The sequence below is a fragment of the Dysidea avara genome, chromosome 1, assembly GCF_963678975.1.
Source record: "Dysidea avara chromosome 1, odDysAvar1.4, whole genome shotgun sequence".
Taxonomy (NCBI): Eukaryota; Metazoa; Porifera; class Demospongiae; order Dictyoceratida; family Dysideidae; genus Dysidea; species Dysidea avara.
The window spans coordinates 617,287-630,077 of record NC_089272.1 but is presented as its reverse complement, the minus strand read 5'-3'; the positions used below and the strand labels follow the sequence as shown (position 1 = coordinate 630,077).

The window sequence follows — 12,791 nt, the reverse complement described above, 5'->3', positions numbered from 1 at the left end:
AATTTTCAACTAGACTAGGGACCATACACTGTAGCACATCAATAAAAAGTACTGAAACAAACTAGAGTAGTGCACGATATTAAATCACAGTATAACAACAAGAAGTGTTATATCCCTACTGTGCTCAAGGTACCATAAGAAGGGCACCATAGGGATATAACACTTCTTAAATACCAGTGCATGGGAGTGTCAAAGTGCCACGCTGGGTTATAACTACCATACAGCTAGACAGAGCGGCACAGCTACTGTACGATATGATAACTAACTTATCACCCTATTGCGGAGCCATTCAGTCTTGCTCGTGACATCATAATAACCGCGAATGCTATTGTTTACCGATGGAACAAAGAGCCAAATAAGGAAATATTGATACAAAACACACCAGTACAGCACTTAAACCTGCCGTTAATCCTTTATACAGTAACACTACAAATTACCATTACGATAGTTTAACAAATGTCAAGAACAGTCTGTGCCGATTTTCGCTCCAGCAATCAGTCCCAACAGTCACTATGGTGAAGAACTAACTTCTTTCGATAACCTCTAGCTTCATCGTTCTATCTCGGACTACGGTCTTTTTTCCCCTTGCACGCCACGCGACAATGCCATACTAACTTCTGACGAAGGCGAATCATACCTGGAACTGCTCCTTCGTAACACGCCCTTCGCTACAGTTTGTAGGCAGTATGCAGAGTCTCCCTTGTAGCTACGAAGTTGAATCTCCACACAATCCGGACGAAATCTTGAGCACAGTGACAGGAACTCAAACCAGAACTTAATTTACTATCCGTAAACTTCCGTGCACTGGGATATAAAACAGTTATATCCCATATACTCGGATGATATCATTGTTATTACACTCGTCCTCAGCTCCGCCTCGGACTCATGTAATAACAATGATATCACCCTCGTAACGGAATATAACTATAACTTGTTGTTTTACTGTGATTTAATATCGTGCACTACTCCAGCTTATTTCAGTACTTTTTATCGATGTGCTATGGTCCCTACTCTAGTTGAAAATTTTTGCTTACTTGTTATGTAAATCACAGCAAGAGTACATCATACACTACGATAGTAGTGTATAGTAGGGACCACAAAGGAGTAGGCGTGGCCCATGGGATAAGATCACCCAAAAACCAGCCTCAATTTTCTCTGACGACGATGAGGCAGTATTGGTTAGGTAAAACTAAGCCCAAACAAGTTTTCAGATCGACCCGAAACATTTTCATCTAGTTGCTATGGAATTTTTTATTTAATTATTTAACGGAATTTTCTACTGACTGAGTAACTGACTGATGCCTTCAGACAAACGTAACTCAATAACAGCTAAGGCTACGGGCTTGATTTTTTCACTGTTCGACGTCGCTTTGGCCCGACAGGTGCCTTTAGGCATACCATAGTACGTACATTGCATTCTTCATGGACTTACCACAGTGTCCTCCTTTGTGTCCCATTCATCTTTGCTGACAGCGAAAAGTGTCAATTTGGCATTAGCACGTGATGGCTTTCCTTCGTAACAGAAACAAGAATGGAAATCGTCCGTATTTGTCATAGTGGCTATTTTGAAAGCAGAGGTACTTTTCAAACAGTTCTTGATTCGTACTGCTGTGTAACGGGTTGAACATAGCCGACAACGAAGCGTAATGGATACTTCACTTTTCAGACGATAATTGATATAACTGGGGCGTGCGTGGCACCATTTCTTTTGGTATGCGTGGATTTCAGAGGTACTTTTCGAACAGTTCTTGATTCGAAATGTTGTGTAATGGGTTGAACAAAGCTGACAATGAAGCGTAATGAATACTTCACTATTCAGATAATAATTGGGGCACGCGGTGCCATTTCAGATGCGGAACGCATGGGTTCACCACTCATAATAATTATTTACAAGAAAAGTTAACAAACAAGTACACAGAAAAATTTGGAATTTTCAACTAGAGTAGGGACCATAGCACATCGATAAAAAGTACTGAAACAAGCTGGAGTAGTGCACGATATTAAATTACAGTAAAACAATAAGAAGTGTTATATCCCTACTGTGCTCAAGATACCATAATGGAAATGCACAGTAGGGATATAACACTTCTTATTGTTTTACTGTAATTTAATATCATGCACTACTACAGCTTGTTTCAGTACTTTTTATCAATGTGCTATGGTCCCTACTCTAGTTGAAAATTCCAAAATTTTCTGTGTACTTGTAATAATAGAATAGGGGGGAGAGTGTCTAACTTCAGTAGATTCGCCAAACATACTTCACTCAGACCTTATGTAATCAACCATAGCCACAAATGTGACAAATGGCCTGCTTTTCAAGGAGGTTGTAATACTTCTCCTGCTTCAATTAGCAAATATCAACAGTCTTCTGGTCATTAAAAAGGTATTAATTTATTACAATATATTTTATGGATTGAAATTGGAGGGTTTGAGGGCAATGTGTTTGTACAAATTACATTGAGAGTTAGATACTCTCCTCTCTCCTCTATTATCATGTATACTCTTGATCGTCACAGTGAGTACATTGCATAGCAATTCAGTAGTGGTGTTTAAAAGGTATACTAACCTGGATTAGTAACAGGAGAATTTTTGTATCTTCGAGTGTCCATACAATAAATGCCAACTGGAACAGTTTTAGCTTGCACTGGTTCTGTATACAATACAAAAAGATTTTAATATTATACATGTAACAGTAATGGAAGATGGAAGTATAGTTAGCAGGCAATCGGCATAATTATATGTACGCACACTGTATCATACAGTACAGTACTGTATATTAGGGATCATGGAGGTCTGGGTATTTCTTGCCAAAATATTACCCAAGAACCATCTTCATAATACCATCCTGGTGCCTTGGCAGTATTGGTTAGGTAAAACCAAGCCCAAATGTGCCTTCAGTACGACTCTAAATGCTTCCAATGGATTGCTACAATTAAAAATATATATTCAGTGGAATTTTCTACTGCCTGCCTGAGGCTATATATGGGCTTGATTTTGTCACTGTTCGACATTGCTTCAGCCTGACAGGTACCTTTTGGCATACCGTAGTACGTACAATGCATGCATCATGGACTTACAGTACCTTTATCCTCCTTTATGTTTCCTTTTGCTGACAGCCCAAGGCGTTGATTTGCAGTAGCACTATGGCTTCCCTACATTTGGAAGTGTCCGTATTTTCCGTGACTCGCCACAGAGGAATATTGCTGGGATCAGAAGTAGAAACAGATAGCAGATACTTGAAAAAAAAAGGCATGACGTGGTCTGTAGGCACTGTCAACACCAGAAGAGGGTGGACACGATATAAGCGCTACTGAAAATTATTACCGTTAATTGAATATTTCTAATACCAAGACTAAAATGGAGTGATTAAAACTGTTTAACAACAGCCACACTAATTTATCTTGTGCTTCTTGTGACAAACGTAAGAAAATGAGTACGAAGGTGTCTTATTTCCTGCTTGATTCTCCATGAGGACACGCTAGCGGCGTCCGCTTTCCTTTCTTTAATTCCATGGGAGCGAGCATATAGGAGGCTTATTGTATATCATAATACCTTCTTTAACGATTGTTGGGCTTGAATAGAAGCTTATAAGGTGTCTCTAGAGTGCAATGCATCGATCCCACCGACAAACTTATTGTACACGTGATCTTCTATAAATTCAAGAGTGATTTATGTGTCGGGAATAGCGGGGAAGAGTGGGACAGACCGGCTAAATATACTAAACATGAAGCACACTTTCAAATGGTGCTTATTTAAACTTCGCTGTAGGCTTGGTTATACTTTTAATACAAATGTATGCGCTCATGTGTGCATGTCCACCCTCCTCTGTGTCAACACATAGCTAAATGGAATAAATGTGCACTTTATGTATATGTTAAAAGCATTGCCGCGAGCGCTATATGAAAAATAAAGCATGAGGCGCATGGCCGAGATGCTAATAAAGCACGAGGCGAATGCTTAAAATGATTTATGGAACTTTCTAGTTGTGTAGCTTCACCATACACTAGGACTCGTAATTAACACGCGTTGCACGAATTATTAGCAGCCTGAATGCACACAAACTAGTTTAACAAAGTAACTCATGCATAGTTCACCCTAGTTTGGCATAGTATACGTTCATCACGTATTTTGGCAGGTTTTGGTCAAAACCCACAATCGATTCTATTGTGACACATGGTGTAGTATTTCCATGATATCTCCAGGACTTGTCTGTTTACATTAACAAACGTAATAGCAATGTTATATTCTCCCACCCATCATCGAAGTATTTAGGTATGTCTATAAAAGCAATCCAGTGATAGAACTCGTATTGGCTGGGGTTATTGACCACTCAGCGTGGCGAGGCTATCAGCCTTCACCGGCTTGGGTGATTAGTTGTACTGGCGTGAGCACGGCGGGTTATTTATTAGCCTGCACTAAGGCATGTGGGCAACTGTGCTTTAATATATCAAGAGTTTATAATTACTACTTTATACTATGAACTCTTGATTGTATGAATAAAGCACTGTTTACCCTAAAGTGTACTTTATAAAATTTAAAGTACACTTTTTCCTTTGATCTCACCCACGCAAAGTTCTATAAATTAATACAAATTTAAGGAAGGTGCATTGATAACCGCTGCTGTCACCTGTAAACAGCTACCAGTGTATGTAGTTAACTTTGTCATGTAAAGTGAAAACTTACCACCTCTTGCTGTTTCTTTTACACTTAGCATAACAAGATACAATATGCATGCATTGTACACTATCGACTATCAAACTGTAGGGGGCTCATAGTATTAGTTTACAATAAATCTGATCATTCAAAATAAGCATTACAGATGCCCACACATGCAAATACATACATACATACATACATACATACATACATACATACATACATACATACATACATACATACATACATACATACATACATACATACATACATACATACATACATACATACATACATACATACATACATACATACATACATACATACATACATACATATATACATACGTACGTACGTACGTACGTACCCATCAATAACATTGATTCAATCTTGTTAGCTAATTCAAACATTTCAATGCCTGGAACTCTCAAGGCTTCAATCAACTGATTCCAAGTTGCCTTATAAGATTTCTGAAGCCACAGCTGAAACATACTGGAACAGCACTTCTCAGCATCCTTGGGGTAATCTTCTTGCAAAATGTGTAGTTCATTAACACTGTCATCTATCAGCACTACTCCTAAACCAAACCAATTCTTTGAAATCTCCTTTTTGAACCGGTGCAGAAGTCTGAGAGTGGGGCAATCACTACCTGTCAAATGTTGAAAATGATAATGTATAGTGTACTTCTGTTTATCTGTACCACTTTAATAAATTGATCAATTGGGAATAGGTGTATGTTCTATTAGAATTATGAAAGATAGCATTAATCATACAGTACAATAGTACTGTATCATTGGGCTAGCCAAAAATATCCCCCTAAACCCAGCCTCACAATACCTTCATGGTGTCTTGGCAGTAGGTTATGTACAACAAAGCCCAAAAGTGTCTTCAGTACAGCCTGAAACACTTCCAAAAAGTTGCTACGAAATTTTACTCTTTTTTTTTTGTTTAGTGGAATTTTCTACTGACTGCATGACTGGTTCCTTCAGACTGCATGACTGGTTCCTTCAGACTGCATGACTGGTTCCTTCAGACTGCAGAGCTTATGATAACGTCCGGACACCGGACAAAATCCGGTCAAATTGCATAGATGTCTGACCATAATGCAATTTGTCCGGACACAGTGTCCCATCAAAGCATAAAGAAGGAGCCTAAGGGCTGAGCTGGCATGCTATCAACAATAACATTCACTTGGTTGCCAGGAGATAGTATACATTCTTACAACCCAAGGGAGTGACCATAAATGTACCATTGCCAACCCACTGGTGTACTTTAACCACATAACAGCTGCAGTAAGGCATGTGATGTCTTACCACTATAATGTTTATTTGCTATGCTACAGTAGACATGTTGGGCATTCATCTCATGTCCAGTCAATTTTGGCAATTGTCCGGCCGATTTTGGTTTGTCAGGACATTGTGGCAGGACAACAGAGAATTCTTATCATAAGCTCTGAGACTGCATGACTGGTTCCTTCAGACAAGCATAACTCAATAACGGCAAAGGCTATGGGCTTGATTTTTCCACTGTTCAACATTGACAGGTGCCTTCTGGCATACCGCAGTATATACAATGCACGCACCGTGGACTTATCTTTGTCCTCCTTTGTGTCCCATTTCTTTTTGTCGACAGCCCAAGGTGTCAATTTGCGGTCACTCGATGGCTTCCGGCCTACATTTGTAAACGGGAATCGTCTGTATTTTTCATGGTGACTGGATTGATTGCAGAGGCACTTCTCCTACTGTTCTTCATTTGTAATGCTGTGAAATGGGCTGAACATAGCTGAAAGCGAAGTGTTGATGTTTCAACCCAGCAATTCATAGTTGGGGTATGCGTTCAGTCGAAAACATTACCTCTGGCACCATCCTTTCTTTTGATGTGGTACGCATGGGTTCACCAGTCATAACAAAAAAGTAAACAAACAAGTATAAGGAAAATTTAAGAATCTTAAAATCATAGAAACAAAAAGTAGGGAAACAAGGGAGGTCGCCTACACCTACAGATATACTAGAGGACATTTAATCCCTAATTCAATCGACTGAATTAGGGATTAAATGTCCACTAGTGTATCTTCAGGTGTAGGAGACCTCCCTTGTTTCAATACTTTTTTCTGTGATCCCTAATCGAATTTTAAATTCCTTATACTTGTTTGACATGTGTTAATATGAATACGTAAGTCAGTACATTAAAAGGCTCCATTTATTCACTTATACAAACACATGAGTCGTTGACTATGAATATTGAGATTCAATTAACCAAGGGAATTGGTTTAGTCACAGTTACAAATATATATATATATGTGCATGTTTCCATGTAGCCGATCCTGAAATATGTGACTGGATCTGCAAAAACCCGACACAATCGCACATTTTTCAAATTCCTATTTATTAAATATTTATAATCGACTTAGCCAAATGCATGTTCTGGCAAAGTTTCAGCTTCATATGGCAATAATTATCTCTTACAGCCCTACAAAGTAGCAACAACAGAATAATCAATTTGTACAACAAGTAAAATAATCAATCAACGATTTGTACAGCAGCTATCAAAGCATGATCTAATTACCTGTTTAGTTATACTACATACATCTTACTCAACACAAACACACACTCAACACATACTTTTTCCAAGCATTTCAGTTTCACCTATTACAGAAAATATTCACATTAACATTAAATAAATACATAAGTATGTACGTATGTATTATAGGTCTATGGTCATAATAATACATTACTATCAAACAGTACAGTCATACTGTTTAGTAAGGCTCCCCCTAAAGTGACGTGTGCCGCTAAAAAAACCGCGTCTAAAAAAAGTCGTGTCTTAAAAAGTTGCGTCTAAAAACCATCATGGCAATACGTATCATTTGTGGAGAAAATCACCTTTTACGGAATAGTCTTATTCTATTCAGCATCAATTATAACATTAAAAACAAGAAAACAGTTACAGGCGTCTGGATGTTGAATCCAAAAAAAAAAGCCATGCCTTGAAATTTCGTCTGCTTGCCTGCTTGCCAGCCTGACCATAGTCACAAGGCTTACTGATAATCCACGAGTTGCCAAGTCTGCTGGATTATGACCTGATGCAATAAAGCGAAACTTGAATTCTCTATTTAATTTGATTTCTTTTAGTCGGTTCTCGACAAAGACTGACAGTGGTTTTGTTGTTTTTAACCAATGCAGTACACACTGGGAGTCAGTCCATATTATCGTCTCTGATATGGTCATTCTTAATTCAGTGGCAAAAAAGTTCGCAGCTCTAGTACCAATCAAGACAGCCAATAACTCAAGACGAGGTATAGTGAGTTTTTTCACCTGCTTAGACTTTCCCTTTCCTGTTGGAACAAGTCGTACCCTGGAGAATATAAGGTTAGTTTGAATATCAATACCATTAACAATCCTCAAATAAACTGTTGTAGCATAACAAACCATAGACGCATCACAAAACACTAATAACTGACATACTCCCCCATTCTGATTACCCACAAACCGGGGAATAATTAAATGAGCAATAGAGGTAAGTATATTGATAACTTGATTCCAGTCTTTGACAAGGTTTCAGGTAAGGGCTCATCCCATGACATGTCTACCTTCCACAACCTTTGTAAAAATACTCTACCATAGTAAGTAACTGGGCTGACAAGTCCAAGTGGATCAAAGATGCTTGCAACAATATGTAATACATCTCTCTTTGTCACAATAATGTTACCAGGTACCTTACCAACTCCAGAAATGTGCAGTACATCACTCATTCTGTTCCACTTCAAACCAAATTCTACCTATTTCTCATTTAATTATTCCCCGGTTTGTGGGTAATCAGAATGGGGGAATATATCAGTTATTTAGTGTTTTGTGATGCGTCTATGGTTTGTTATGCTACAACAGTTTATTTGAGGACTGTTAACGGTATTGATATTCAAACTAACCTTATATTCTCCAGGGTACGACTTGTTCCCACAGGAAAGGGAAAGTCTAAGCAGGTGAAAATCTCACTATACCTCGTCTTGAGTCATTGGCTGTCTTGATTGGTACTAGAGCTGCGAACTTTGTTGCCACTGAATTAAGAATGACCATATCAGAGACAATAACATGGACTGGACACACACACACACGCACCGCCCACCCACACACACACACCCACACACTCCCACCCACCCACACACACGTACCAAACATACACACCACCCACCCACACACTCCCACACACACGTACCAAACATACACACCACCCACCCACACCCACACACTCCCACCCACACCCACACACGCAAGCACACACACTTATAGTGTGTTACGTAGTTTCTGTATCATGTCGATGATGTCACTTGTAACTGTTGTGGATATTTGAATTTACAAATTAACGTTCAGTTAACCAGCAATCAACTTGCCAGTAGACAATATCCTTCGAGATATTCTTAGAGCAAGCTTGAGGAGCAAGCTTGAGGAGCAAGCTTGAGGAACAAGCTAGCATCGCTGTCAGATTTCCGTTTCAATGCAGGGGCTCATTAATTAAAGATTATAAGGGCCTGTGCTGAAAAATCTCTAATTGGTAAGCCCCCGCACTGAACTAGAGGTCTGGCCATGTGAGACTAGCTTGCTCCTAAAGCTTGCTCTAAGGATATCTCAGAGGATATTGTCTACTGGCAAGTTGATCTATTGCTGTCATATTCCCTGCACTGCCTGCAGCATTACTACACACCAGGGTAAGGAAAGTATAGTGGCTAAACGAACAGTAATAATTTCACATTAAGAGACAGTTTTTACATATTCCACTATTCGTATTCAGCGCTTAGAAGTGGGCTGCAGGTGCCCTAAGGGTGTTTACTAGTAAGACTCCATAAGTTCAATCATAGAAATATGCAAAAACCAAAAATATGTCAGTCCAGTGTTCCAGTCCAGTCCACTGAATAGTAACTCCCGCCATCCGTCCTATTGAAAATTAACCTGACAACCATAGCAACTGTTACTAAGCATCAGAAATTCAAAAAATAACCATTGTAAAAGACCAATCGATCTCTATGACCTATTGACACCTTTATCTGTGACATATATCTGACGATTAAAAACTATGGCGAACCTATAACAGTCTAGTATGTACAGTGTAAGTACAAACCACTTTATGTACTCTTGGAACTATAAGTAAACTACAACTAGGATAGACTGACCAGATTGTGATGGATGATAGTCATCAGACTCACTACTGTGTGACTGTAGTAGTTCTCTCCATTCTGTATAGTACAAAATGAACTTATTGATCTACTTATCAATATAAGCATATACATACACATATGAACTGGGCAATAGGCAGGGTGTGTATATTTTATAAGCAATGCATGCTTTACCTCATGATTGCAAAATGGCCATCTGATACATGAAAATTGCCAACAAGAAGGCAACATCCACGTTCATTGCTTGTAATCACAAGTACTGTTTTTGTGTAGAATAAAATATTCGAATTTAATAATTGTTCTTTGTTTGACAAATGACTAGTATTTTTTCTTATAACACAAAAGTTATACATTCTGGTCCTTGAGAGGTTTCATACTTAGCAGAGAATATGTATTAACACATAAATAATATTTAGGAATTTTAAGTTCAATTATAGGGATCATGTAGAAATAAAACTGTTGTGAAATAAGGGAAGTCACCTATACCTGAAGATATAATAGTGGATATTTAATCCTTACTTAATCAAGCATAATTTCCTTATACTTGTTTGTTTACATTTTTGGAACATTGTTATCACTGGTGAACCCATGCATACTGCATTAGTAGAAAGTATGGTGCCAAGCTTGTTATTTTTGTCTGAACATCAGTCCCACCTATAGCAAAGTGGCCATTACATTTTGTCTTCAGCTATTTTCAGTAGTGCATAAACAAATGCTAGAATTGAGCATTCAAATGTTTGAATGAAAAACTGTGGATTATTTGAATGTTTCTCATACTTAAAACCCGCAATCAAAAATTTTAATGTATTGAATCTAAGGAGTAAGACCTATTGTTGTAAGGATTCTATGCACTTACTTGTTGAAATACTCTTTGACGGTAAAGTGAGTATAAACAGCAGCAAAGTAGTACAGTGGAACCTGTGTTACGGTCACCTGGATTAAGCGGTCACCTCTGCATAACGGCCATGGACACGAGGTCCCAAATATTTTCCCATACAAATGTATGTATTGTTGTCTGCATTAAGCGGTCACCTGTCTAACGCATATAACGGCCAACCAAGAATTCGCTTATGAATCACTGTATACATAACTTTCTCCTTCATATAGCGGTCGCTACCTTTTATGGTGGCTTGTTAAGCCAACTGTCTGGCACCATGACACTGTTTCAAATAATGCACAATTATCACACTTCCTGCCTTTCAATGAATACTATATAATCTATCAGGCTTCATTGCTTAAACGTATTCAATAGCTATAGTACGTTCACGTTGAGCTGAATCCTGAAAAACAGCTAAAAATTAAAAGTGGATTTTTCTCAACAGAGTTAACATTTCAGCCAACTAGATGATTATTGGTAACAGCAAAGGTGTCAACAACAGACACATATGGTTTGGCTCCATTACAAGTTCAGGAAAGGGCTGTAATGGACACTGTACTTATATGGCTTCCCCATAGGAAATGTATTGTGAAAATTTTGATTAGTCGTAAATATTGTGTCAAACATTTGAACAAAAAGATTTTGAAATATTTTTAGCGGATCAAGCAGTACTACAAATGAGCCAAATTTCAAGATCATGGGTAATTGCATCCATGAGTTATTAAAGGTTTTTGAGGATTCAGCTCAACGTGAACATACTATATAACCAACATTCATAACAAGCTCACCTTGTCCTTTCTGTACTAAAATATTACTGCATTGCAGTTGGAGCGAGCCTCTTAATAATAATCACTCATTTATAACGGCCATAGCCACTAAAATGCTGCTGACCACCTTATACAGGTTTTCTCTATAACAGCCACCTGTATATAAAGGCCAGATATATCTGTATATAAAGGCCAGATATATCTGGTCCGAAGGTGACCATTATAGACAGGTTCCACTGTAGTTTATCACTGTAGCATTTTTGGCTTCACATGCCCCTGACTGTCTTGTAAACAATAGCGAAGTACATGTTAACAACTTGATACTTGGCGTGCTTCATGTCCTGTACTATTTTCAGCTGCACATGACCTAATTATATACATTGGGCACTTGTGTACAGGATTTGAATGTTATGAATTCATATTCAAATGTTCTCGAACGAACGAACATTCAAATTTCAGAACATTTATTAATTTTATGTACTAATTTTCAGTGTGTTACACAGAGTTACAAATGAAGAATACTACAAGAAGGATCTCTGCAATCAATCTAGTCACAACAGAAAACTTGGACAATTCCTGTTACAAATGTAGAGAAGCCAGTGCACAGTGCTACTGCGAATCGATACCTTGCACTGTCAGCTAAGATAAATGGAACACAACGGAGGAGTTTAGTCCATCATTGTACGTACATACTGCAGTAGCTATGCCAAAAGGCACCTGTCTGGCTGAAGCAATGTCAAACAGTGGTTCATAGCCATAGCCATTATCGAGTTGCACTTGGCATAAGTTAGTCAGTAAAAAAAATCCACTATGTATTTTTATTTTATTTTGTAACAACCTATTGGAAGCATTTCAGTTCGTACTGAAGGCACTTTTGGGCTTGGTTATACTACCATACAAGGAGCCATGTGAGGCTAGTTTTAGGGCAATATTTTTGGCTAGAAAAGCCCAAACCTTTGTGATCCCTAGTATACAGTATGCAGTTATAAATGATTACTCTGCTAAGGTTTTCTCCTAAAGCCATGCAATGAACATATTTATGCGTAAATTATGCTTTACTACAGTATAATGCTTACAAGTACACGAAAAAATTTGGAATTTTCAACTAGAGTAGGGACCATAGCACATTGATAAAAAGTATTGAAACAAGTAGGAGTAGTCCATGATATTAAATCACAGTAAAACAATAAGAAGTGTTATATCCCTACTGTGCTCAAGATACCATAACGGAAATGCACAGTAGGGATATAACACTTCTTATTGTTTTACTGTGATTTAACATCATGGACTACTCCAACTTGTTTCAGTACTTTTTATCGATGTG

General features: G+C 38.2%; 1 protein-coding gene across 1 annotated transcript in view; it reads right to left on the bottom strand.

Moving 5' to 3' along the window:
- Nucleotides 1-2,561: 2,561 nt before the first annotated feature.
- The window catches only part of LOC136242173 (uncharacterized), a 113,500-nt gene continuing 103,270 nt past the window's right edge, over nt 2,562-12,791 (bottom strand). Inside the window, exons 18-20 of the mRNA XM_066033595.1 lie at nt 9,821-9,883; nt 7,278-7,301; nt 2,562-2,650 (exon numbers count right to left, since the gene is read on the bottom strand). Of these exons, the coding sequence (XP_065889667.1) occupies nt 2,562-2,650; nt 7,278-7,301; nt 9,821-9,883 (176 nt within the window). The remainder of the gene's footprint in view (nt 2,651-7,277; nt 7,302-9,820; nt 9,884-12,791) is intronic.